General features: G+C 57.1%; 3 protein-coding genes across 10 annotated transcripts in view; 2 read left to right on the forward strand and 1 right to left on the reverse strand.

Moving 5' to 3' along the window:
- The window catches only part of ZER1 (zyg-11 related cell cycle regulator), a 29107-nt gene extending 25800 nt beyond the window's left edge, over window positions 1–3307 (forward strand). For 2 of the 3 annotated variants that reach the window (XM_004423541.3, XM_014782227.2), the window contains exon 16: window positions 1514–3307. In XM_004423541.3, the coding sequence (XP_004423598.1) occupies window positions 1514–1571 (58 nt within the window). In that variant the 3' untranslated portion in view covers window positions 1572–3307. The remainder of the gene's footprint in view (window positions 1–1513) is intronic. The other variant, XM_087418973.1, reaches the window with a different exon arrangement.
- A 2761-nt stretch (window positions 3308–6068) lies between these two features.
- Window positions 6069–10276, forward strand: ZDHHC12 (zDHHC palmitoyltransferase 12). Of its 6 annotated transcripts, XM_087418982.1 has the most exons (7): window positions 6069–6245; window positions 6545–6693; window positions 7602–7687; window positions 8576–8712; window positions 9080–9157; window positions 9279–9445; window positions 9629–10276. In XM_087418982.1, exons 1-7 carry the CDS (start codon window positions 6189–6191, stop codon window positions 9948–9950), a joined length of 996 nt encoding a protein of 331 aa, XP_087275108.1. In that variant the 5' UTR covers window positions 6069–6188; the 3' UTR covers window positions 9951–10276. The 6 variants fall into 6 exon arrangements, with proteins under 6 accessions (XP_087275108.1, XP_087275111.1, XP_087275112.1 ...); XM_087418985.1 differs by lacking the exons at window positions 6069–6245; window positions 7602–7687 and adding an exon at window positions 7462–7596 and having other exon boundaries at window positions 6647–6693; XM_087418983.1 differs by lacking the exons at window positions 6069–6245; window positions 6545–6693; window positions 7602–7687 and adding exons at window positions 7102–7246; window positions 7462–7596.
- Window positions 10213–21702, reverse strand: PKN3 (protein kinase N3). Its single transcript, XM_087418972.1, is given in 24 exon segments — window positions 10213–10743; window positions 10854–10934; window positions 11103–11210; window positions 11297–11439; window positions 12124–12200; window positions 12339–12401; window positions 13120–13296; window positions 13700–13791; window positions 13939–14002; window positions 14331–14398; window positions 14504–14606; window positions 15113–15281; window positions 15367–15442; window positions 15853–15996; window positions 16108–16217; window positions 16301–16447; window positions 17851–18034; window positions 18251–18378; window positions 18452–18563; window positions 18994–19139; window positions 19344–19584; window positions 21274–21351; window positions 21353–21472; window positions 21625–21702. Coding segments are annotated over 24 exon segments (2868 nt in total). The 5' UTR covers window positions 21649–21702; the 3' UTR covers window positions 10213–10530.
- Window positions 21703–26695: the final 4993 nt, after the last annotated feature.

A 26695-nucleotide genomic window follows, 5' to 3' on the forward strand; every position in this document is an offset into this window, starting at 1 on the left:
CCACGTAGAATAGAGTATCCTGGAGGAGGGGCCCGGAGCTCAGACGCTCCCCCAAGACGACGGCTCACTGGGCTGGGACCGTCAGCTGGTTCTGCCATTATTTTCAGCCAAAGGCCCTAATTAAACATGAACTGACAGGGCCGGCCCCATGGCTTAGTGGTTAAGTGCACGCGCTCCGCTACTGGCGGCCTGGGTTCGGATCCCAGGCACGCACCAACACACCACTTCTCCGGCCATGCTGAGGCCACGTCCCACGTACAGCAACTAGAAGGATGTGCAACTATGACATACAACTATCTACTGGGGCTTTGGGGAAAAAAAAAGGAGGAGGATTGGCAATAGATGTTAGCTCAGAGCCGGTCTTCCTCAGCAAAAAGAGGATTAGTATGGATGTTAGCTCAGGGCTGATCTTCCTCACAAAAAAAAAAAACAAAAAACATGAACTGACAGATTTGTCTGAGTTTGAGAATGGTAAAATGAGTGGTTCTCAAACTTAACCTTCCTAAAGAATCACCAGGAAAAATTGCTAAAAATGTACAAGCCCCACCTTAGATTTTCTTTTCTGGTGGGTGTGGGAGGTGGGCCCGGGAATATTCATTGTCAACAGGGATCCCAGGAGATTTGAGAAGCACTGAGTAAGACAGACCCATAACCTACCCCAGTCCGTTTGAGTATCTCTGTAAGACCTAAGATGTGTATCCGAGCTGGCCGGCCTGTCTGACCGTGGAGTGTGAATAACACCGAGAGGGTGCTCAGGAGAAGTCACTCCAGCTGTCCACAACTCCTGTCCACTCCACGCATTGGGACACCTCTTGAGCACATGGAGGCTGCAGTGAACACACCCCATCCCAACCAACCCAGAGCCTTCGTGTTGAATGAGGCCATCCAGGGGCCAGGGTGACACCTGACAGCAGTGGGGCAGAGTTCCCAAGGGCCACACTGCATTGGGCGAGAGACTTGAGATCTGAGTGCGAGGGATGGTTCCCAAACACTGTGCTGGGTCCTGGCCACTGCCGGGTGTCAGGGGCCCTTGTGCAAGCACAGCTGCCCCAGCCCCATCCAGACGGCCAAAGATCAGGATCTCGGGCGAATCTGACGTGCAGCCAGTTTGGGGAGCCCTAGGAGACTTTGGGGGAGTAAAAGGCCTGGGTATGTGGGGAAAAGGTGAAGAAGGAAGACGCTGCTGAAGAAAGGACCAGAGGGTTTTGGAGGTCAGGCCTGAGCTGATTGGGGGAGCACCTAACCACAGATGCCCTGGGGCTGCGAGGTGGGGGAGGGGCCATGTGGAGGGAGGATGGGAGGACAGGGTGCTGAGGCCATTCGTGGCCACGGGACCATTTCCTGGGTCCTCCACACGTGCCAGCCACTCTGCCAGCACTATGTACACATCCTCTCGGCACCAGCATCACTGTTCACAGTTGCTAACAAATCCAGCAGCTGGATCAGCCGGGAGGGACCGGGTGCACCCCAACCCATGCCCGCACCGCAATCCTGTCTCTCCCGTTGTCTGCAGCAAGGTGATGGAGCACTGCAGTAACTTTAAAGAGGAGAACATGGACACGTCTAGATAGAGGCCTAGGCCTCCACCCCCGCGGCCGCCGCTGCTCTGGACCACAAGGCCAGAGGAAGCGCTCTCAAGCAGCCCAGCTGGCAGACCCCCCCCCCCGGGGAGCCTCCCACTGGATGAAGGGACATAGGGGGACTTTTGCACAACCGACGCTTTTCCTTAACATTAGTGAGATATATATATTATATATATATATTATTTTTTTTTTTTGGTTAGGAAGTGTGAAGTTTTGTGTGTATGATTTCTGTACAAAAACAAAAGAAACACTCCCTGCATCCCTGCAGCTCCTTGGCCATTCTCGAGCCCCAGCTCAAAGCCTTCATTGCTGCCACACTCACTCCCACCCCGCCAGACTCACGCCTCTAACGTTGTGAGTGTCCGGTCCCTTCCCCATAACCTCAGACCCTGGCCTTGCTTCCTGTTAGGAGAGGCAGCAGGCTGTCCACAGCCCACTCCAGCTCCCTCTCCCACCTGCCAAAGCCTGGGAACCCCATCTGGGTTCCTAGGTGCGGCTGATGGGGTTTGGGATAAAGACTAACCCCACTGGGTCTCCCCAATGCCTTGGTGCTCCCAGCTGTGGGCCATCTGGGACAAGGAAGCGAGCCGTGCCGAGGCCAGGCCCAGGCAGCCCCAGCCCCAGAGGACCCTCAAGGAGCGGGGCTCCCAGTGGCCCTGCTGCTCTCCGGCCACGCCTGCCTGAGGCCACGCTGCTATGGAGGCTGCATCCTAGTCTCCTACCAGGTCCCAGGCTGTTGAAGCCTCCAGCCGAGGGCTGGTCAAGAACTCAGGCAGATTCCATTGCTCCTCCTGCCAAACATGTCCAGAACCAGCCCCAGCCCTGGAAGTCAGCACCTTCTGGGGCCAGGGGCTTGCTCCCTCCCTCCCCAGGCCCTCGTCAGCCCGCAGCACCCAAGGTGCCCAGGCACCCCACCAGCAGAACTGAGCCTGCCTCATTCGCCCCTGCCTGCCCCACTGCCCAGAGGACCCCACACCTCTCACAGGCAGGAGGTCCCCACGCCAGCCCTTCCCAGCAGCAACAGGCAGACAGCCGCCTCCAGACCAGCACTTGGCACAGCCTACAGTGGCCCCACTCAGCCCTCCCGAGCACCCCCACCCCACTCCCAGGCTTTACTTGGAAACTTCTGTGCTGTGTTCAGAGAAGTGTGAGCCGCAAATGTATCTTGAAATATCTTGTGGTCCTCTCTCAACGTAATTCCGAATTGCTTCTCGTGGGACAGATGGAGGTGAGGAGGCCTCTCCGGAACAAGCGGTCTGAGGAGCAGAGCTGACTCTGCAGGCAGCCACTAGGGGGTAGCTTCTCTTCCCTCCTCTTCCCCTGGGCCTGGTTTTGGATTCTCCTCGCATTTCTGCCTCTGGACAGAACAGGCTGGATGAGCAGCGCAGGGAAGAGACACCGGGCCTTTTTCTCCTGGAGTCTTTCCCTCCCAGCCCTGGGAAGGGGGCAGCTGCCCTGTGTTCCCCCAGCTTGGCAGATGGGCCACATCTGCCTCTCCCTTCCATGCTCACGTGGCCTGAGCCAGCCCCCGGGCAGAGCTCATGTTGCATTGCTTTATCACCTGGGGCCTGGGTACATGTCTGTACTTTGGGATGTCACAGAAATACATTTTTGTGCAAAGTGGAGAAGAGCAGAGTGTCTTTTTTGCAAATGGAATGGGGTCAGGAGAGGGGCTTGGGCCGGCTCGGGCAGTCAGCCTTGAATGTGGGTATCTGTGGCGGGGAGGGTGCACTTGGTCGGTCTGTGTACCCAGCCTGGAGGACCAGTCGACTGCAGCCTGGGGACAGGTGGCAGACCGGGCTGGAGTACCTATTTCCTCTGTGCTCTTTCCACACCCCTGTGCCCAGACACTGAGGGTACAGCTGGCTACAGACCAACAGGGCCCTTGCCCAGGAGGGTTCAGTCTGATGGTAGAGACAAATGTGAAATAGGAGATTATGACCCCGTGTGCAACAAGTGGGGAGAAGGGAGCAGAGGCAGGGCGCCTCCTGTGGGCTGGTGGGAGGGGGTGAGTGGTCAGGGAAGACCGTGGGGACTCAGCTCAGGGGGAGGGCAGACCACGTGTGGGGAGAAGAGGTGGATGGTGCTCCCGACGCGGTCACCGAGGCCTCTCACCAGAGGAGACATGTGAGCTGAGTACAGAGAAAAGACAAGGCTGCCAGGCCTGGCCATGAGGGGCTCATGGAAAGAGATTCCTAGACAGAGGCCCCTCCTGGGAGAAGGGCCCTGCAGGGAGAAGCACAAAGCAACCCGGGTAGCAACAGCTGAGTGCAGGGGTGAGGACACAAGCAGGAGGGGACAGAGAAGTAGCTGGGACTGTGGCTTTGCCCAGGACGGGCCTGGTTTACACCTGTCGCCCCAGTGTAAGTATCAACAGTGCCCCCAGTGCCCCTGAGGGACTACTGAGGCTGCACCCAGTGGGGGAGGCTATCGCCCAAAGAACAGTCTGGGTGCTGGGACCAGATCAAGTGAGACCACTCCCACACGTGCCCTGTGCCCAGAGACAAGATTCTCTCCTTGACCAAACTCTAGCTTGGCTCCTCTGAGCCCCCTTCTGACTAGGTCCCAACCTTGACCTATAAAAACTAGTACAGGCTCTCAGCACAGGTGATTTCATCCACCCTGCTTCCCCCCCATTAAAAGACTTAAACAGGGTCGGCCCCGTGGCGTAGTGGTTAAAAGTTCCATGTGCTCTGCGTTGGTAGCCCCAGTTCAGATCCTGGGCGTGGACCTACACCCTTGTCAGCCATGCTGAGGCAGCAACCCACATACAAAGCAGAGGAAGATTGGCACAGATGCTAGCTCAGGGTGAATCTTCTTCAAACAAAAAAAGAGGCAGATTGACAACAGATGCTAGCTCAGGGTGAATCTTCTTCAAACAAAAAAAGAGGCAGATTGACAACAGATGTTAGCTCAGGGTGAATCTTCCTCAGCAAAAAAAAAAAAAAAAAAAAAAACTTAAACACCAACATAGTTTCTAACAGCTCAAGGTTGAATCCCTAGGATGACTCCAGCCCCCCTTAAAGTGCCTGCCTGAGAAAGCTCAAGGCTGCCAGAAGAATCGACTGTTTGTCTTAGCCACCACTGAAGATAGGCCCCACACACCACCCCATCTTAGTCTTAGAGTGTTTACTAAAAAGGGCTTACAGCTGTGAATCCTCCCTCTGTCCCTTTGAAATGTATTTATATCTTCTTTTACAATTCAGGACCTGAAAGCCATTCCTTTAAAATGTAATCCTCAGGAAGGATCGGGCCTCTGTCTCCCAGTCTCTGTGGGAGGATGACAGCCTAACTTAATTATCGCCAGCTAGCAGACACAGCTGGCCTCAGCAGCATGTACACTGACCAACCTTTGTAATTTTTCACTTCCCTGAGTCTGTTCAAGCTCCCGGTGTCCCCTCTCTCCACTCCCTCCTTCTCCCTTTAAGATGCCCAGCCACCTCTGTACAAATCAGAGTTGCATTCAGTTCACACTGGACCCTCTTCCTTACTGCAGTAGTATATTGCAGATTAAAATCTGTCCTAGTGCTTTAACTAGTGTGTAACTTTGTTTATCTTTGATACCAGCACAGTGACTGACTCATGGAAGCTTCAGGATTATTCATTAAGTGGATAATGTGCTAGAGGTCTCCACTCAGCACACTAAGTCATGCACCCATTGCAGTAATCAAGACTGAGCTGTAAGTGACACTCAACTCAAACACCTACCCAGGTTAGTCAAAGGTGGGAGGGAATTCATTGACTAATGCAACTGGGGAACCTAGAGTTAAGATCAGCTTCAGACATAGCTGGATCTAGGGGCCCAGACAATGTGGTTAAGACTGTCTCTCCCGGGGGCCAGCCCCGTGGCTTAGCAGTTAAGTGCATGCGCTCTGCTACTGGCGGGCCCGGGTTCGGATCCCGGGCACGCACTGACACACTGCTTCTCCGGCCGTGCTGAGGAGGCGTCCCACATACAGCAACTAGAAGGATGTGCAACTGTCACATACAACTATCTGCTGGGGCTTTGGGGAAAAAAAAAAGGAGGAGGATTGGCAATAGATGTTAGCTCAGAGCCGGTCTTCCTCAGCAAAAAGAGGAGGATTGGCATAGATGTTAGCTCAGGGCTGATCTTCCTCATAAAAAAATAAATAAATAAAATAAAATAAAATAAACTTAAAAAAAAAAAAAAAAAGACTCTCTCTCGCTCCCTCTTTCAGTGCTGCTTATCTCTGTGTCTTTTTATCAGCTGGCCTCATTCTCTCCTGCTACACTCTCCACACAGTGTGAAGACGGCTGCCAGTTGCCCTTAAACCCTATTCCTTGTACTTGAGATCCAAAAGAATGGCCCCTTCTCTCTCAGCGTCTATACAGTACTCTCACAGAATGACTCTGATTGGCCCTGCCAAGTCACATGCCCACCACCTAGGACCAATCACTGGCGACAATGAGATGGGGACCTTTGTTTGGCCTTCCTGGGTCACATGCCCACATCCTGTCTCCTACCACCGTATGGACTGGGGGTCACAGTTCTTCCAGAACTGTGGATGGAAGATGATGGGGAAGGGGTGGGGAAGAGTCACTTCCCCAGCAGAAAAAGGGATGCTGAGCTGACAAAAACAACAGATGTCAGAAGAGTGTACTGGAAGAGCCAGGAGGGGGCCAACCCGAAGGAGAAAGAAGGTGGATGTTGGTATCAGGGCTGAATGGGGAAGGCCCTGAGGACACAGTTGAAGGAGTGTGAGCAGTGAATGATGGGGTTTCATCTTAGAATAGCCTGGAGCCTCGGGTTGGGCAAGTCAGTCTGGCAGGGTGTAGGTGCTGGCTAAGAGCCGGGAGACAAGACAGTCCTGTGCTAGACACTGTATTTCCATTATTTAATCCTCCCAGCCACCTTAGGAGGGGGGTACTATTATCATCTCCATTATATAGACAGAAAACAGAGCTCAGAGTGGTTCAGTAACTTGCCCAAGCTCACACAGGTAGGAAAGCGCAGTGCTGGTGTTTCTGACTCTGCCCCAAGTTGGGCCCTCCACGGAATCTGCACCACAGACCACATTGCTCTCGTCCCGTTTGCCATATCTGAATTGAAGAGCAAGGCGGTAAGAGTGCCACCACGGAGCAACCTTGGGTGAGTCCTGACCCCCTCGAAGCCTCAGTCATCACATCTCTGAAACGGGCAAATTCCACAACCGAGAGTCACAACAGACACCTGGCTCTTCGAACGGGCCAAGGAATTGCACGCATGCGCGAGGCTGTGGGGTTGGGGCGGGGTTGAGAGCCCAGGGGGCGGGGCCGAGGCTCGCGCCTGCTCCCCGGCTCTCGAAAGTTACCTGGCTGGTAGGGCTGGGGTTGGGGGGCGGTACCGGCTGCGCGCGCGCCGGCCCCGCCCTCGGCCTCTTCAGGCACCTGTTGGCTCGAGGGCCTACGCGGCCGCAGCTGCCATCCAATAGGTAGCCTCCCTGGCCCAATCCGGCCCCGCCCACCTCCTGGATCCGCCAATCCCCGGCTGGCCGCGGCCCCTCTCCCTCGGAGGGACCGGCCCTCTGGGCGCTTCTTCCGGGTAGGGCCCGGGGCAGAGGCGATGGCGCCCTGGGCGCTCCTCAGCCCCGGGGTCCTGGTGCGGACCGGGCACACCGTGCTGACCTGGGGAATCACGCTGGTGCTCTTCCTGCATGACACCGGTGAGCCGGACCTCGCGCGACCCCGGACCCACCCGATCCCGCGTGGTTCCCCAGACCTTTGGGTCTCACTGGGTCCCCTGCCGAAGCCCCAGAGATCCTGGGATTCACCCCATCTCCGCCAGCTCCTGAGGCGCCCGCCCCATCAATTATTCCAAGAGCCACCTGCTTTCCGCCTAGTACCCAGCTGATCCCTGATTAATCCCAGCATCTTCCAGATCCCTGCCAGATGCCCTGTCCATCCCAGGACCCATCCGGTGCCCACCAGATCCGAGGACCAACTCGAGCCCCATCTCCCCTGAGCCCGGGACCCACCCGATCCTTCCCAGGAATTGACTCCCAACCTTCCTTCCGTAAGATTCCGAGGATCAACTAGATCAAGGACTGGCATCCCGCCCACTCCAGCGGCCACTAGCTGCCCAAGTCCAGGCTCCCCACCCTCAGGCAAGAGAACACACCGTAGGCGTAGGCGAGCGGCCTGTCCCCCACGTCCCCATCCTTCCTGCTTGCCCTGGTAGCACCCATTCACCCCACCGACCTACCCCAACTTCCATCCTCTTTACCTGCCACAGGCCGCCTCCAGCACAAGTTCCCATGGCAGCCCCCATTACCCTCTCACTCCAGCCTCAGCCCCTGGACTGGGGGTTCTCACTTTCCTCCCAAGACCTTCTCAAGTCCCCTCCACCGCCTTAGCCCTTAGCCTAAAAACCTGCTCAGTCTCCCATCAGAAAGGACCCCCCACCCCCCTTCTTTCTCCACTCTTTCACAACCAAGCGACAGCGGTTTTCCACACTCTGCTGCCTGGCTGTCTCACACCCCTACTCCTCAGCCCCCCACCCGCCCCAAATCCTCAGTCACCTGCGTGGGCTGGACCATTTCTGGCCTGGGCCCCCCTCGTGTCCCTCTGCAGCGTCTGAGCCTGCTGGCCCCGTCCTCCTCTGTGTCTGTCTCTTGGGCATCCCAGACCTGGCCAGTCTCGCCCCATCGAGGAGACAGAGGTTGGGGACCCCTCCTCCCTCTGCCCTACATCCAGTCAAGTCTGGCCCCTTCACTCCCTTACTCTAGCAGCAGGACTTCCAGAAACAGATCTCACCCTACAACCTTCCATAGTCCCCTATTGCCCTCCAGAGAGTGCAGATGAACTGCTTTTTTGTGCTGCACCTGAACTTCTCCCTCCTGCATCCTATGCAGTGGCCACACCTGACCACTCACTGAACCCCCGCTCCAGGCCTTTGCTCAGCCAGGGACACACTCCCCACCTCCAGCTGCACCCCGACACGCCCTCCTATTCGGCCCGGCCCCAGCCTCACTCTCCTCCCCCGGCCTCTTCAGCTCTGCGGCAGTGGGAGGAGCAGGGGGAGTTGCTCCTGCCCCTCATCTTCCTGCTCCTGGTGCTGGGCTCCCTGCTGCTCTACCTGGCTGTGTCACTCATGGACCCCGGCTACGTGAATGTTCAGCCCCAGCCCCAGGTAACCAGGGGGCCTCTAGGGGCCTGAACTCCCACCAACAGGGGACCCAAGGGCCCAAAAACAGTATCACGCCAGGCTGTGTGCGGAGGGCTTTCCTGGAGCATCTCAGTGAATCCTCTTGCCAGCCCTAGAACCTCATCCTACAGTGAGGAAATTGCCAAGGCCCAGAGAGGGGAAGCTACTGGCAAAGGTCACACAGCCTCGCTCAGTCCAGGGCACTCCGCCCCACCCCACCACCTCCATTATGCATGAGATGGGCCCCAAAATGTGCACACCCAGAGCTAAGCTAACCCCCAAGGGAGACGCCCACCAGTGCCATCTGCGTCCCAAGGGGATCCCCTCTTATACCCTGTCCCCCACTTTTCAGGAGGAGGCCAAAGAGGAACAGACAGCCATGGTCCCTCAGACCATCCCCCTTCGGCGCTGCAGATACTGCCTCGTGCTGGTGGGTATGCAGGGACCTCCGTGGGAGGGGTCCTCCCCAACTCCCTCCTGCCCCAGGGCCTTGGCCTCACCCCTCCTCCAGGAAGGCCTCCCAGATTCAGGCCCTGACCTCTCTCCCACAGCAGCCCCTGCGGGCCCGGCACTGCCGTGAGTGTCGTCGCTGCGTCCGCCGCTACGACCACCACTGCCCCTGGATGGAGAACTGCGTGGGGGAGCGCAACCACCCGCTCTTCGTAGCCTACCTGGCGCTGCAGCTGGTGGTGCTTCTGTGGGGCCTATACCTGGCGTGGTGGGTTCCCCCGCCCTGGGTGTGAGGGGAGGGCGGCCAGCAGGCGCCCATAGGGTGCGGACAGGGCCAGAGCTCCGTCTTCAGGGGCCTCGGACCCCCTCCCAAATGACCTGCTCGCCCGGGCTCCCTGGGGCACCCTGCCCTCCCCCAGCTCTGCGTCCCCATCCCTCTCCTGCCCTGCAGGTCTGGCCTCCGGTTTTTCCAGCCCTGGGGACTGTGGCTGCGGTCAAGTGGGCTCCTGTTCGCCACCTTCCTGCTGCTGTCCCTCTTCTCGTTGGTGGCCGGCCTGCTCCTGGCCTCACACCTCTACCTGGTGGGCAGCAACACCACCACCTGGGAGTTCATCTCCTCTCACCGCATCGCCTACCTCCGTCAGCGTCCCGGGAACCCCTTCGACCGCGGCCTGATCCGCAACCTGGCCCACTTCTTCTGCGGCTGGCCCTCGGGGTCCTGGGAGACCCTCTGGGCCGAGGAGGAGGAGGAGGGTAGCAGCCAAGCTGTTTAGGGTTGCTGGAGGCAGGGACACCATCTTGTGCCTGAAAACCGGAGGGGCGCACCCAGCCGGGGCCGGCCCTCAGAGGGCCTGGGGCTCCTCACTCCTGCCCAGTCCTCCCAGGCCTCAGAGCTGAACCACAGAACCCCAGCCTCAGTGGGCAGTCCTGCCCTCTGAAGGAAGAACGGGAGGAAGAGGACCTGCGGGGGGCTCAGATACAAACGACCCAGGCTTCTGAGACCCCCACCCACCTCCCGAGGCAGGCTGCCTCCAGTGCAGTTTTATAACTTTAATAATCCATAAAGCAAGTCAAGTATTAAAAAACAAACCAAACTGCTCCTCGCTGTGCCACCCTTTGTGGTCCGGGTCTCGCTGGGAGGCAGAGGAGGGGTGGGCAGTTGGGGGGGAGCACTCTGCCCAATGACTGAGCCAAGCCCGTGACGGCAGGCATGTGGCCGCCACCTGAAGTCCCCAGGGCTCATAAATACCAGGCAAGGCCTGGGCTTCCAGGGCAGGGCGCATTGGTGGGCAGACGGGTGGGTGAGCAGAGTCTCTCAGTCTGGGGGACAGGGGCAGACATGCCCGGAGGCCCTCAGGGCTCCAGGAATCGCTCTGACACGAAGTCGAAGTCCCGGAAGGCAGCCTGCTGGCGGGCGGTGAGGGGGCTGCAAGGGTCTGGCGGGGTCAGGGCAGGCGGCAAGCCCGTGAACTCGCCCTCAAAGTAGCGCAGGTCTGTAGGGCCACAGAGGGTGGGCACGAAGGGGGGCCGGACGGTGCGGGCGAGCAGGGCCTGCCAGTCGGTGGTCTGGGGGCAGGGGAGAGGTGCCTGAGACGATGGGACTGGCAGCCCCCGTGGTCACTCCATGCTTCCCACTGTGCCAGGCGCCTGGGACCACTGCAGCCCTGGCCACTCACCCTGAAGAAAGGTTGTGTCTTGATCTCCTCAGCATCCTGCTCACCCGCCCCCAGGCGCTTCTCCGGGCACTTCTGGAGGAGCTGGGCAAGACACCAGGTGCTCACTTAGGGCTCTCGGCCCCAGGCACGGCCCGCCACCCCACATATCCCAAGCGAGCTGGGCCATAGGGCCCCGAGGATGGGTGGTGGCGGGCGGCCCGTAAGCCAGGAGCAGCTGGCCGGCCCAGCCCTGGACCCTGCACTGATTACCTTCTGAATGAGCTCGAGCCCTTGCACGGACAGGAAACGGGGATATGGGGCGTCCACGTTGACAATGCAGTCAAACACCTCCTCCTCAGTGTCCCCAGGGAATGGGCACTGCAGGGATGGGGGCTCAGCAGGGTGCGTGGGCCACCCCCACCCACCCCGACCTAGAGGCCCCGCAGCCCTGGTCCAGCACTCACCTCGCCCACCAGCATCTCGTAGAGCAGCACACCCAGCCCCCACCAGTCCACGGCCCACGTGTAGGCCTCCTGGGTCAGCACCTCAGGGGCCAGGAACTCTGGGGTGCCGCAGAAGGTGCTCGTCCGGTCCCCAAAGCCGATCCCTGCAAACCAACATCCATACCGATGCTGGCTCAGTGTGTCTCATCCATAATAGCCCCTGTGGTTGTTAAATCAACAGCCAACCCTTATGACCCCATGAACCGAACCCTGTGCCAAGCCCCGCCCCATTCCTCGGCGATGGGAACGGTTTTTATGCCATCTGACTGATGAGGAAGCTGAGTCCCAGCCAAAGCTCACACGCCAAGGTCGCTCAGAAAGCAGAACCTAGTGCCCTTTCCCAGCTCCGAGCACAGGCTCTTCCTCTGGCCAAGGGCAAGCTGGGCTCTTTAAGAGCTTCTAGGGCTGGGGGCCGGCCCCGTGGCTTAGCAGTTAAGTGTGTGCGCTCCACTGCTGGCGGCCCGGGTTCAGATCCCGGGCGCGCACTGAGGACCACTTCTCCCGCCATGCTGAGGCCGCGTCCCACATACAGCAACTAGAAGGATGTGCAACTGTGACGTGCAACTATCTACTGGGGCTTTGGGGGAAAATAAATAAATAAATAAAATTATAAAAAAAAAAAAAAAAGAGCTTCTAGGGCTGGGAAGAAGGAGCCATATGTCCACCTAGTTCCTGGAACAAGGGCCCAGGCAAGATTTCCTGGGAGATGTCACTTGCCCACAGCCCTGTTGGCCTGGGCTGGGTGAGCAAGGCTGGAGGACATGGGCTCCTGGACAGATGGCACCCACCTTCCTTACATAGCCCAAAGTCCGCGATCTTCAGGAAACCCTGGGCATCCAGCAGAAGATTATCCAACTTAAGGTCCCTGAGGGCGAGGGGGGCAGATCAAAGGAGCTGAGAAGGGCCAAGGCCCAGGGAACAGCGGCCTGGCCCCAGAGCAGCCCAGGAGCTGGGCAGCATCTGTGCCCTTCGCCCACTCCCCAGCATCTCAGCAACAAGTTACCTGTAAATGATCTTCTTCTCGTGTAAGAACTGTAGCCCCAGGACCACACAGGCCAGGTAGAACCTAAAGGGGGTGGTGTAGGGGGGATTCAGACCCAGGACTGCAGGGGGCAGGGCAGGGAGACACCAGGATGGCCATGGTCTGGAGATGCCCGGATGTCCCGGCCAGAGTCAGATGTGGGTGAGAGACTGGGTGGGGGTGGGACTCCTCCAGACAACGGCCCCAAAGTTGTCCCAGGGTTGCTGCCTGCTAACGGCCTCCCCTTCCTGGGCTCTTAGATTGTGCCAGGGACGAAGCTGAGTGTTCTCACGCCCATTCTCCCAGTCTCCTCCCAGCAGCCTGCAGTTGATACTCAACACGCCTGTTTTTCAAATGAGGATCTGAGACCCCAGGTAAGTGATACAGCCAGGGTCACACAGCTAGTGGCAGAGCTGATACGCAAACCCAGCTCCAGAGCCTGCATTCTGGTGGGCAAGAAATAACTCCAGCCGCCAGTCACTTACTCTTCCCCGGTCCCTGTGCTCGGTAATTATTAATGTTGTGCTCTTCTATGCAACAGGCCTATGAAATAGTTATTATTAGCCCAGTTCACAACTACATAAACTGAGGCCCAAGGTCACAAATGCTGTGAGAGTTGATAACCAGGATTTGAATCAAGGCCTCCCTGACTCCACGTTCTTCTGCTGATGGGTGCCCTGGAGGAAGCAGGATGAAGGGGGCTGGGGATAGGGAACCAGGGAAGGCTTGCTGGAAGAGGCAGTCAGGCGGGATGGGAGCTCACCGGGCCTGGGGCTCAGGGAAGACGTCCTCATGGATCTGCATCATGAGGTCACCACCGGGCGCAAACTCAGTCACGAAACAGGCGTGGCTGGAGGTTTGGAAGCAGGCAAGGAGGCAGAGCAGGAAGGGGTGGCCCGTGCGGCCCACAGCCTCCAGGATCCGCTTCTCGCAGTACAGGCTGCAGGGGAGGGCATGGGTTTCAGAGGGAAAGAACACCTCCGCTGGCCGTGCCCTGCCACCCATGCAACACCCCTGGCTCGCTGGATGTTCAAAGTGCCCGGCAGGTAGAGGGATGGTTTCTATGTATCAAGGGCTCACACGGGTCCTTGCACCTGCACAACCACCACTGCCACCGTCCCATTTTACAGAGGAGGAAACTGAGGTGCAGAGAGAAGAGGGGACCTGCCCTAGCGCACACGGTTCACAACTGCAGGTGCTAAAAAGAGAACCCAGGCCTGGCTGGCCCCACAGGGTCACCCCTTCAAAGCCCCAAGAGCATCCAGCTGCCTCCTGGTGCCCACAGCCCAGGCCAGCCATCCTGGGTACCTCCCCGGGTCCGGTGCCCCAGCCTTCCCGCACACCTCTCTATCTCGTCCCGGCTCAGCACCTCCTGCTTCTTCAGCGCTTTGACGGCATAGTACTTTCCTGTCCCCTTGAACTGGACCAGGAGGACCTGGGGACCAGAGACAGGCTAGGCTCCAGCGGGCAGTACCGGGGAGCCTTCACTTCCCCCGCCCACTACCCCATGATCACAGCGGCCCCCTAGCTAACGTGCTGGGGCCTGCCCGCCCCCTCCACTGTGCCCTCCTCAGCCCACTACCTTCCCGAAGTGTCCCCGGCCCAGCACAGCCAAGCAGCGGAAGTCCTGAAGCCGAGGGGGCTTCCTGCAAGAGAAAGGGCACAGGAAGCCCCCTGGACAAAGGCTGGGCCTCCACCAAGAGCCACTCCAAACCTCCACACCCAGTCCTAGGCTGTCCCCACCTAAGGGGCAGGAGGGAGAAGGGGTAGAGAGCCTGCTGGGGGCTCCTAGGATGGTAGCTGCCCGGAGTCTGGCATACGGCTGGAGCTCAGTAATGTGGGTCCAGTGAGTAAGAACCCGAGAGCGAGCCAGTGAATATGCCAAGGAGCTGCGGGGCGATGTATGAATGGACATGTAGACCCTCAAGTGAGTGGACGAATGTCTCAGACATGAAGGTGACCTTAAGGGGGTACCTGGTAGCTGAGGCTGCTGGAGATGGCCCAAGTCGAGTCCTGGGCTCCACGTGGGGGCGTTTGATTTGCTGTGAGGGCAGAGGGGCTCATGGCAGAGTGGGGCTTCCTTCCCTCTTTCCTTCCAGCCCTGCCACCCCCACCCCGGCAGCCCCCAGGGCTACCAGCCCCCTCACCGGCCTCTCCTCAGGGGTTGGCTCCGGGGGCAGGTATAGGCGCGGGGGCTTGGGCGGGGGCCTCATCTCTTCTCCCAAGGGGGTCTTCTTGGGCGGGAAGTTACTGTGGGGAGGAAGCAGACACATGGCAGGGGAACAGGCAGATGGAATAGCTGGGGGGACAGACACACAGCCATGCTGAGACAGACGTCACAGAGTGAGCAACGGGGACAGAAAGATAGACACCGGGCCGGCCCCGTGGCTTAGCGGTTAAGTGCGCGCGCTCCGCTACTGGCAGCCCGGGTTCGGATCCTGGGTGCGCACCAACGTACTGCTTCTCTGGCCATGCTGAGGCGGCGTCCCACATACAGCAACTAGAAGGATGTGCAACTATGACATACAACAATCTACTGGGGCTTTGGGGGGGAAAAAAAAAAGGAGGAGGATTGGCAATAGATGTTAGCTCAGAGCCGGTCTTCCTCAGCAAAAAGAGGAGGATTAGCATGGATGTTAGCTCAGGGCTGATCTTCCTCACAAAAAAAAAAAAAAAAGAAAGATAGACACTGACTGCACCTGGAGAGAGGCGGACGCCTCAGAGAAGCTGGCAGCCTGGGGCAGGTGGCTCCTCACCTGGGTGAGGCAGGGGTGGCGGTCCCCTGGGGTGTGGCCGGGGTCTGGAGGCACACTTTGGGGGGGCTGATCGTGCTTGGGGAGCTGCAGGGGGGCAGCAGGCTCATGACCAAGCGCCCCCAGGCTGCCATGCTGAGGTTCATCTGGGAAGCCCTCAGAAAGTCCTGACCTGGGGGCAAAAGGGAGGCTCAGTCCAGGACCCCATGACGGGCCCTGCCCTGCTCCCTACACACACAGTCCTCTCCTCTCCACACCTCTGCGTTTTGAGAAAATGCGTTTCTGCCTCTGCAGCCGGGGCCTCCTCTCAATGACGGGGTCACAGAAGGTCACCTGTGGGAGCAGGGGGCAGGGCTGAAGACCCTCCTACCCCATCTGCCATTGGCACCGCCCCTGCCTCCAGGATCCCAGCCTGAGCCTCCAGTGTCAATAGATGCAAGAGCCAGAAGGGCCCAGAAAGATGGATTCAACATCCTCATTGGTACCAATGGGGAAACTGAGGCCCAAAGAAGAGAGGCACTTGTCCAGGGTCACACATGAGGCAGTGCAGAGTCAGGACAAGGACGCAGGCCTCTAGACTCCTGTAAAGGACTGGGAATCCTGCATTCCTGGAGACCTCCCTCCAGGCCTCAATTTCCACTTCTATGCGCAGGGGGGTCGCACAGTCTTGAAGGCCCTTCCAGCCATCAAGCTCCGATGGAGCCAGGGGCCTGTGAGGTCAGAAGGCAGGGGCCATTGGGCACCTGGGCAAAGAGCAGGCCCTGTGGCACCAGGCTGAGGGACAGCTGGTGACAGGCATTGTCCAGGAAGTCCTCCAGCCGCAGGAAGGCCACGCCGCACAGCTGCCGCCAGTCCCGCCAGTGCACCCCAATCTCCAGCTCTCGGGCCTACATCAGGGAGGCCAGGTTGAGGGGTGGGGCACAGCACCAGCCCCTACCTAGCTGGCCTTCCACCCCGTGGCCCAGGATGGCCCGTGATGGCACAAGGGCCAGCCTCACCCGCTCCAGGGGGACGATAAAGGTCTGGTCCCAGGACTGCTTGGCCACCAGCCCCCAGCCCGTCTGGCCCACGACACGATTGTCCACCTTCAGCACGGCCAGCACCTCGCCTGCAGCGCCAGAGCCAGGGCTCAGGGCAGGCTGTGAGTGGGTGTCCTTTGCTGCCCACCAGCTCCCTGTGCCCCCTACTCACTGGCCAGCTCGCCTCCACCACGCTGCTGCTTGGCCCTGCCCCGAAGCCAGCTCTGGGGGGCGCTCCCAGCCAGCGCAGCCGCCGGGGAACGTCCAGGCACGGCTGACAGCAGCTGCTCACAGCCCAGGAGGCGGACCTGCAGCGTCCCTGTGGAGGAGCATGAGGAAGGACTTAGTGCCATCCTCCCACTGCCACCACCAACGGGCCCCTGGGACCCCAAAATGCTCTCCTCTCCTGGAGGCGGCTAAACCCACACCCTGCCCACGTCAGGCCTTGGCAGCCACCTGCCACCCTCCAGACAGACCAACTGGCCCTCCCCTCCTGAGGACTCTCTTGTTGGGGAAAGTAGGGGGACATACAGACAGAGGAGCGAGACTCAGATCTCAGCCAGGCCTCACGGAGCCACAGGCCCTGACGACATGCTGCACAGGGCTCAGGGCGAGGCAGGGAGGAGAGCTTGGGGAGCAGGAAGCCTGGCTGCCTGTCTTGTCTCCCCTCCTCCTTGGGCCTCAGTTTCCCCATCTATACAGTGGAAATGAGTGCCAGCTCTGCCCCACCTCCCACAAAGCATATTTTGCCAACAAAGTGGATTCATTTTTAAGGTCATTAGAGTTTTGTCCCTCAAATGGTAGAGGAAGCAGTGGGACTCTAGCCCTAAGAGCACCATTTAGGGAGTCCGGGCCCGGGGCTTGTAAACAAAGGCAGTGCTCGGAGTTGGAAGATCATCTTAAGAACAACTCGAGGAACTGGGGGGTTTAGCCAGGAGACAGGATTGGGGTGGCCCTGAGTAACTGAATTCTAGGCCTTTTAACGAGCCATTCCCCTTGCCTTCCCCAACTTGTCTACTTTGCCAACTCCCATAAGCCCTTCAAGGCCAAGCTCAGATACCACCTCCTCCAGGAAGCATTCCTTAATTCCCCAAGGCCAGGTGAGGGGGCCCATCCAGCCCCTGTACTTTCCCTTTTTAGCTCTGCTCACAGTGGGATGTGGCCTGTCTACCCCTGCACCATTTCTGAGTGGGCAGGCGCTGGGCTCTCTAGTTGGCATGGTCACCCAGGTGGGAAGCTCAGGGCTTCCAAAGTCGACACACTCAGATTATTTGTTGATTGCAATTCGGCTGCCACTACAAGGAGACAGATTCAGCTCAAGATAAGAAAGACCTTTCTAACAGTCTAAGCCGCCCAGGACTGGGTACCAAGGCCTCCAGGGCTGTGAGCTCCCTAACATTGGCACTTGAAGCATTATCATGGGTACTCATTTAAATAATAGCTTCATTGATCGTGAGCTGACTGTGCCGACTCTGTGTTTAGCACTTCACATTCAACAACTCACTGAATTTTCACAGCAACCCTATGACGTAGGTGCTGTTATCATTCCCATTTTATAGATGGATAAACTGTGGTTCAAAGAGGGGATGTCAGTTGCCCAAGGTCACACAGCTGGGGAGGGGGCCAGGATTGGAACCCTTCTCCAAAGTTCTTCCGCACTGTGTTTCAGGGTCCTCTCGCAAAGGGAAGGGGAGCTCTGAAGTGGGAGGGACTCCCAGCTACCTGTCATGGCAGTGGGCTTCACAAGGGTCCCTGAAGGCTGGGGGTTCCCAGACACAGCAGTCCGCAGCTCCCGGGCCACTCTGCCCCGCAGAGGGTGGGCAGGGGGCAGTCTCTCCAGCAGCTGCTCCAAGGCCAGCCGCAGGAGGTCCAGTTTCTGGGAGGACTCCTGGAGCTGGGCCTGAGCCTGCAGAGGGGACACAGGCAGGGGGTAGTGGCCCAGGGAGGATTGGGGCGGGGGGCCACCCGGAGACACCCCTCCTGTGAGGTCTAAACAGAATGTGCCTCCTCTTTGCCATCCCACGCAGCCAGCCCAGGCATGCCCCCTGCCACTGCAGAGGCTCATAAGAGAACAAGCACACCCTCAGAGAGGAGCAGCCATGGGAGGGGACCAGGGTCTGACCTCGGCCAGCGCCTTGCGGTCCTGCGCGCGCCGGCTACCCAGCAGCTTCACCACGTTCTTGGCACCCTCGGCCACAGCAGCCTCGATGTGTAGTCGATGCCTCAGCTCCTCTGCCAGCAGCTCAGGACCTGAGAGGAGGGGGTCAGCCCTCAGGCCCATGCCCTGCTTTGCCCTGCCCATCCCCACTTCTCAAGGCCTCACCTGGTTCAGGGGACCCACTGGCCTCCAGGCTGCTGATCTTCATTCGCAGCAGGGCCACCTTCAGCTGGCTATCCCGCAGCATCTGCTGGGCAGCTGCCAGGAGCTTCCTCTCCTATGGGGTCATGACATACGCCCCATCAGACCAGGGCTAGCCTCCCCTATCAGACCAGGGTTAAAGCCAAGCCTCCTTTGTTAGACTAGGTCCAGGGCAGAGCCTCCTCCATCAGACCAGACATGGCCTGAGGTCAAGCCTCCCCCATCAGATCAGGGCCAAGCTCCCCACGTCATGCTGGGAGTTGGGCCGGGGGCTGGGATTCTCCCATTAGACCGGTGTGGTGCCCTCTCTGTTAGACTAGGGATTCGAGCCACGCCTTCCCCACCAAGCTGGGGTCTGGGACTCACCCAGCAGACTAAGAGGTAGGACTGTGTCTCCCTTACAGAGTCAGCGGCTAGGTTACAGGTCCCTGTCAGAATGGGGGCTGGAGCAGCGCCCACCCTGATAATCCGGGCGCCGGTCTCTCCATCAGCCCTGCGAGCCTCACCTTGGGTGTGCCACTGGCGCACGTGCGGGTCATGTTCTCGGCCCCCTGCTTCACCTTCAGTTCCACCTGCAGCTGCCTCCGCAGGGCCTCCAGGAGCCCGGCCCTCGGCTGCTCTGCCGGTGGCCGGGGTCCTGAGGCCACAGGTTCTGTGTGCATGGAGCGTGGGGCACATGAACCCCTCACCAGAGCCGAGAGCCCCCTGTGGCCTAGCTCTCTCTTCCCTGCCCCTCCTGGGCAGGGGCGACCTGAGGCCCTGGGGGTGCGGATCTGAGAATGGCCAAGGTCAAGGCCGGGGAGCTGGGTCGGCAGCGCCTCCTGCCCCGAGGCGTCTGCTCCGACTCCTCACTCACCAGCCAGGCCGGGCGAGGGGCTGGGCAGCAGGATGCGGGCGTGCAGCTCCCGCAGCTCCCCGTGCAGCTGCTCCAGACGGCGGTTGGAGGACCGCAGCAGCTGCTGCACGTGGCCCAAGTGGCGGCGGTCGGTGGCCACCCGCCTCAGGTTCTCCACACCCTCCTTGATTTTCAGCTCCTTCTGGATGGCCCGGCGGATCACCTCTTTCTCATCCTCTGGGGGCCGCTGGCCCGCCCCAGGCTGTGGAACGGCAGAGGAGTCATGCCACTCGGTCCCCCGCCACTGCCCTAAGCTCCCCACGGGTGGAGGGGGAGGGAGGCGTGGACGGCACCCAGGACTGACCCGCAGGGTTGGGAAGCATCTCTGACCTCAGAGCTAGGACCCCTAAGCCACATGGAAACCCTAAGGCTATTTCTCCAGCCCACGCTCCTGTCCTCTGCCATTAGAGAAGGGTCAGGGGAAAAACTGTTACGTTTATATGGTGTGACTGGGTGCCAGGTTCTGTTCTAAGAGCTTTGCATACATTAACTCATCAGTCTCCACAACAACCCTACGAGGCAGGTGCAGGCATTATCCCCATTTTATGGATGAGGAAACTGAGACACAGAGAGGTCAAGGAATTTGCCCAAGGCCACAACACGGAGAGGGAGACACCAACCATCTCTCAGGCCCCAGCCTCTGCCTGCCAGCCACGCTTAACCAGGCTGCTCTTAGGCTGGGATTCAGGCTAAGACTCAGGACCAGAAAAGGGCTAGAGATTCACCCAAGGTCACACAGAGAGGGCAGCCAGAGGCCCGAGCAGAGGCCAGGGCTGTCCCCTGATGTCCCAGTGTCTCAGGTGGCAGAGCAGAGGCACAGAGAGGGGGTTTGAGGAGGTCTTGGGGACCCACTCCCAGCTCGGCTCCTGGGAGGAAGTGGAGGCTTTCTCATTGCTTCACCCCAGGTTGGAGCAAGGAAGAGGAAAACCTCCTTCCAAGAGGCCAACATTTCAAACCAACCCGGGGCCAAAGCTGACCTCAGCCCAGGGTAACCCACAATGCCCCCCACACAGGGACTCTGGCAGAGCCTCCACCTTACCTCTCCGCCATCCATCTCCGGAGCCCAGTGGAAGGGGTGGCTACCGGAGCCTCAGGGACCCCCTACCCCAGGCCTCCACTGGCCTGCTGGCCGGTCCTTGGGAGGCCAGGGGCAGGGGCGGGGCTCAGGAAATCCTTTGAGGGCCCTAGGCCAGAGGGCCAGAGCCAAAGGCCCTAGCAAACAAAGATCCCACAGAGCTGGGGGCCCGGCCACCGGGGTCCTGAGTCACCCAGCCGCCGCTGCTGGGCGGAGGTTCACAGGAAATCGGAAAATGTGTACAAGCCACTGCTGGAACAGGCGGAGGGGCCTCCGGAGGAAGGCGGTGGGAGGGGGCAGACGTAGCCCCGAAGGCTGCCCAAGCCTGGGGTGGGGGCACTCAAGGAGTCTTGTGGAGGACGCCTCACCCTCGAGCATAGCCCACGGTCCTGTCTGCTTGGTGCTGGAGCCCCGCCATGTGCACACACCCCTCTCCATTTCTGCTCTGCGGCCGGGACCCTATCTTGTACACAAATGCCCACGCCCTCGTTTGCTCTGGGCTAGAACTCCACCTCTCCCTCCCCAATAACAGACAAGCGCACAGCCTTGGCCCCTGCGCCCATGCGCACCTATTGCCAGCTCTGGCAGGAACCCCGCCCCTCGCCATGTGGGCCGGAACCCTGTGTACCCGAAGGTTCCCGCCGGGGAGCTGGGCTAGGCCCTTCCCCTTGGCGTGCACACTCCCCGGTGCCCGAGTGCTGGGGAAGGACCCCCCAGGTGCGCGAAGACGGGCCCCTCCCGGAACCCCTTCTGCCTGCGCACACATTCTTCTCCCCCGAGGACGCCTCCCCAGGTGCCCGCACGATAGACTCCTACCTGGAAGAATCGATTTTGGGAAACTTTGGGGCCCACCCCGGTGGCCCTCACTGCGGATTCGGACGTGCTCATGGACTGGCCTGACTGGAGGTTCTGAGTCACTCGGGGGTGATTTGGGGACGTTTCCAGGGGGCACGAACGACTTACCCCCAAAGCGCAGGTCTGCACTGCGAACGTGTAGGGGGGCCCGGGGCAGGGGCTGAGAGGGGATACGGGGAGTGGTTGGGGGTGCGGATCTCGAGGGCGGGGTTGAGGACGCGGCGGGAGCTCGGGGCGCCCGGGGCGGTGAATGAGGCTTCCCCGCCCCCCTCGGCCCGCGCCCACAGCCCGGCCTCTCCGGGCGCCGTTCACCTGCTGCGGCGCCCCCTCCTCCATGGCGCCGCTCCGGCCGCTCGGCCCCTCCTCTCCACCGCGCAGGTTCCGGAAGCCCCGGCTCCTCCGCCAGGACTTTCAAACTTGAAACTTCCCGGGAAGCGGCAGCGGAGCCGCGGGATCGGGCGCCCCCTCCCGAGGTCCGCTGGCCCTCCTGGACCTGGGACCAGCGCCGCCTCTCGGCCGCGCCGGATCGCGCCCCGGACCCCACTCCCGTCCCCGAGGCCCCAGCGCCTCCCCCGGACCCGACGTTCCGCGGGATTTGGGGCCAAGTGCCCCCTCTTCTGAGGCCGTAGTTCCCGCTCCATGCGACACTGACCCCCGCCGCGGGATAGGAGGGCAGGAAGGGACATTTCCCGGGCGGGGTGCTCTAGTTGCCCCGCCGCGCGCCCAGAGGAGCGCGCCCGGATGGGGACAGCGCCGCCTGCCGGCCGCGGGGCGCTGCCTGTGTGGCCGGTCCACTCCTAGGAACCCCGCCACCGCCTGGCTCCTGCTACTGTCTCCGTTTTGAATGTCGTTGGTGTAAAATGGGCTAATCCCAAACCTGTCGCCGCCACGGACTGGTTAGCCCTGTCTAGAGTCAATATAAGAATGTATACGTCTGAAAAAAGTAAAACCTCATCCAAATTAAGCCAAATTACAAGTCACAGATGAATAAACCAAACGTCTCTCAGTCCCCCATCACTTGACCAGACTTGAGCTTTCTGGTTCAGCCAGTTGCACCTTTGCCCTAAAAAGCGCATTTAAACAGAAGACGCATTTATAGCTTGAGACATAGCCAGTCTCAGAAAGTATCCAGCCCGCACTAGGCGAACTGGCAGTGGCTTGCGTGTGTAGGGGATCCGGGTCCTTTACTGCCTAGTCTGGGCTGTTTAGCCACTTCCTGGCATGGTGTGCTCACCAGCACTTGGTGCCAGGCTTCATGGAAAGAGCCTGGCCCAAGGGGCCAGAAGTGAGTAAGGGTCAAATATTGAATGTGGCTTATTTGCTGACTTGGCATGGGCGCCCTCCAGTGCTTTTACTGAAGGAAATCATGTCAGTTCCACTTTGCCTGGACCACCTTCCTCACGATGGACTGGCAAGTGAAATTGGCAAGCCGTGGACAATCCTGGGTTGTCTTGCACTGGGAAATCAACCAAGTGGCATCAACAAAGGCAAAGGCAACTTAGTTCCCTGGGGGACATGCCTACACCCATCATCAGAGGCTAGTGACACTTTTACACATAGAGTTGTTGAGGGCTAGACATTAACACATAGTAGGCTAGCCTGGCACATAGTAGGCTTTTTTAAACTGGGGTTATTATCAAGCTGCCCTGAACTGAATGTTAATTAACCATAATTTAGAAGTAAAAAGACTATCAGGTTTTTTGTGTGTGTGTGTGAGGAAGATCAGCCCCGAGCTAACATCCATGCTAATCCTCCTCTTTTTGCTGAGGAAGACCGGCTCTGAGCTAACATCTGTTGCCAATCCTCCTTTTTTTTCCCCAAAGCCCCAGTAGATAGTTGTATGTCATAGTTGCACATCCTTCTAGTTGCTGTATGTGGGACGTGGCCTCAGCATGGCTGGAGAAGCGGTGTTGGTGTGCGCCCGGGGTCCGAGCCTGGACCGCCAGTAGCGGAGCACGCGCTTAACCGCTAAGCCACAGGGCCGGCCCAAGACTATCAGTTTCTGACTGCAGGTTATAGGTTTGAGGAAAAAACAATGACTCAAACTAGCAAAGTTCCCCCTTTCAGGAGGGTGTCTATGTCCCATCTTGAGGATCATTTATCCACTGCGACAGCCAGAAAGCTGAATTAAGCTGAATTATGTGGAAGAACTCGAAATGATTTCCCAAGTTTGCTGTGAAGTGTCTCACTGCCTCACCTGTCACTCAGGGAAAGGAGTTGAGAAGTAGCAGAATCCATCCATCTTCCCTAATGAACCCCAGGCTGGACAAACCTACAGGGAAACCAAGTCCTGGGCTGATGGATGGGTCTGACCAGATAGCTGCGTCTTATGTCTGATGGTGATGGTACTTCGTTAAACTGCAATTCTTAGGAAACTGAAGTTCACGTTCAACATCCAGTGGATAGTGAATAGTGCAAACCAATTCCACAGGTAATTGGCTGTTGAACTTGCATCAACATCAACTTGAAAGGAACCTAAAACTTCCTAGCAGGGTACCTAGGAAATATTCTTCCCTTTCTATACACTGTTTCTTCTCAATATTGCAAATCTCAATCCATCTACATTTCCATTTGCCTCTCTTGGGTAATATCTGAGTACACAAGGTCACCAACTAATCACACAGGCACACACCCTCCACTTTTAAAGTCCTCTGTATTCTTGTTCTAATCACAAAACTGCAGTCCTTTCCCTCAGACTCGTTGAAAAGCAAACTTGTAAGTCTTCATAAACAGCTGCATATTCAAATGGGAATGGTCACTGCTGGGGTGGGGGTAGACTTTTCAAAAGGCTAAGATGTTGTCCTCTTTAAACAACTGAAATGGCTATTCATTCATCTCCTAAAGAACTTGTCTCAATCTTCAGGAAATCCCGAGTCCTCACTTTTTGCAACAGAATTCCATTCTTGGCAATAGCCATAAAGAGTTCATAGCAAAATCTAACAAAAAAGAAAAACTGTTTCTGGGACCAAGTGAAGCCATAAAACCAGTTGTATTATAAAGCAATAATGATAAAGATTACCAAATTAATCCAGAAACAATTGTCTAGGAATCCTCTGAATCCTCTAAAAGGCCCCCAAAATCCATCAAGAGTCAAAACCTCATAGCTTTTAGCAGCCAAACAGCTGATACAAGTGAAGTATGCCAGAGGTAAAGCAAATGTCAGCCGACAAGATACCTGGGTTCTCTGTGGACCATTTAAACTCTACACTTTAGAGCCAGAGTTGGGTGAAACAGTTAAGGGCTTGTCACGGAGGTCAGGCAATACGGTTAAGTCTTTTAGAAATCAGGACATCACTGGAGACAAGTAACTTCAACTGCAGGGATGGTCTAAAATAGAATATTCCTTAAGGTTTTGAAATTAAATGTAGCAACAAGCTACTGTCCTCTGTGGCTCAATTCATGGAAGTTATTAAGTGCCCCTCACAAGCCAAGTATGGCACAGCTTTGGAAGAGGATGTCCTCCCTCTTCCTAGAGAAACTCCCCAAACAGCCACTATCTGCTCTCTTCTTTTTAAATGTCCTTGTACCAAAGGAGCTTTGAGCCATTCATCTGGCACTTTCCAATACACACTTGCCTAAGGGCCAGCCCAAGAACTCCTCTTGCAATTGGGCACAGAGCACATCAGCCCCTCTGTAGCCCTTCTCCAGCACACTAAGGGCCCACTTTGCTTTCCCACAGCCTGGCACTCCAGAAGATTTGCAGGCACAGGGGGATCTAAAGGTAATCTCAATAGTTGGGAGGAAATTACCTTTAGGGGTTCCTAGTTTTTTTTACCACACTCCCCAAAACGAAGAAATATTATAAAATTTGGTTAAATGTGACCTATAACCTAACAGTACTACAATCTCACCAGCACATAAAAACCAGTTTGGGTGGGCCGGCCCTGTGGCTTGGTGGTTAAGTGCGCGCGCTGCGATGCTGGTGGCCCGGGTTCGGATCCTGGGTGCGCATCGAGGCACCACTTCTCCGTTCATCCTGAGGCCGAGTCCCGCATACAGCAACTAGAAGGATGTGCAGCTACGACATACAACTATCCACTGGGGCTTTGGGGGGAAAAAATAAAATAAATAAAATCTTTAAAAAAAAAAAAAAAAAAAAACCAGTTTGGGTAAGCTGTAACTTTATGAAACAAAAATCACAGGCTTACTTAATATTAATTCAAGTGACTACTGGTTTTTTCTCCTAGTGAAAAGTCCTTTAAATGTTGAGACTTCAAAATCAGAACACTCAATCCCTTCAGGAACTTACTACATTCCAAGTAACATAGGGATTTGTCCATGACTTTCATACATACCTTTCCGTGTAGATGTTACCTATGCTATACTTACTGCTAAACTATTGGAAGAGCAGTTTACCCCCTCTCCCAGTCATTATGCACACAAACAACAAGACAAAACACAAAAATACTAGCTTATCATCTAAATCCAAAAGCAAGTAACATTTCTCTACAAAACAAGGAGAATGACCCCAGTCAAAAAAAATCTTTATGTTCCTTTATTGGAGCAAGATTCCTGACCGGTATACAGTGATGTATTTACTAAACAGAGACCTGTGCAGAAATTACAGACTACCCATCTAGACAGGTTTTCGTCACATTGCCTATTGATGGAATAGTTCCATTTATAAAGTTTTATACATCAAAAAGCTTTGAATTTGACCAGGCTGTCCATTAATTCATCTCTGAAAAAGTGGCATTTAACTTTAGCTACTATATTTTACAGCATTAAAAAGCTTATGCATTAGGTAGCTTCTCAAAATGTTATTCTATGCACAATGGCATTTAGCAGACAGAGCAGAGTCCACTGTCTCACCCAGATTCACACAGATGGGTCTAATTTCAGCTATATGCTAAATAGCTGGTACTTGGAGACAAAAGTACTCCTAACCTGAGTTTCTTACCACCAATACGGACTTCTTACTCTGAGAGCCTGTCTCCTCGGCCACGTTTTACAGTGCCAATGAAGACATGCCAGCAGTTGCCCCGTGTGTAACTTGGCATTAGAGCACCAGGTCTGTCTGATGGTGGTGGCAGGCACTATTACTATATCCAGGTAAATAAAGGCCCATTTTTTAAAATGCCAATTAGAGATACAAATCGAGGGTACAACATACTCAAAACTGAGTTTTGAGCAATCTGGTATCCCAAATGATGTGAAAATTTTCAGAAACTGATGACACATTGTACCCATGATATTTCCCAACTATGGAGACATTAACACATTGATTCAAATCCCTTTACTCAATCCACATAGCCCTGAGGTCATCCTGCAAAGTGCGTATCAAAAAATACGTAGTTAGGGTGACAAAGTTTGACAACATGTTATACAAGTCAAACTTGGAAAGTCATATTAAGTATATCCATTCTGAGAGAAAAGCATCAAA

Source organism: Ceratotherium simum, chromosome 29, assembly GCF_057802395.1.
Source record: "Ceratotherium simum simum isolate JZ-2026a chromosome 29, ASM5780239v1, whole genome shotgun sequence".
NCBI classification, from domain to species: Eukaryota; Metazoa; Chordata; class Mammalia; order Perissodactyla; family Rhinocerotidae; genus Ceratotherium; species Ceratotherium simum.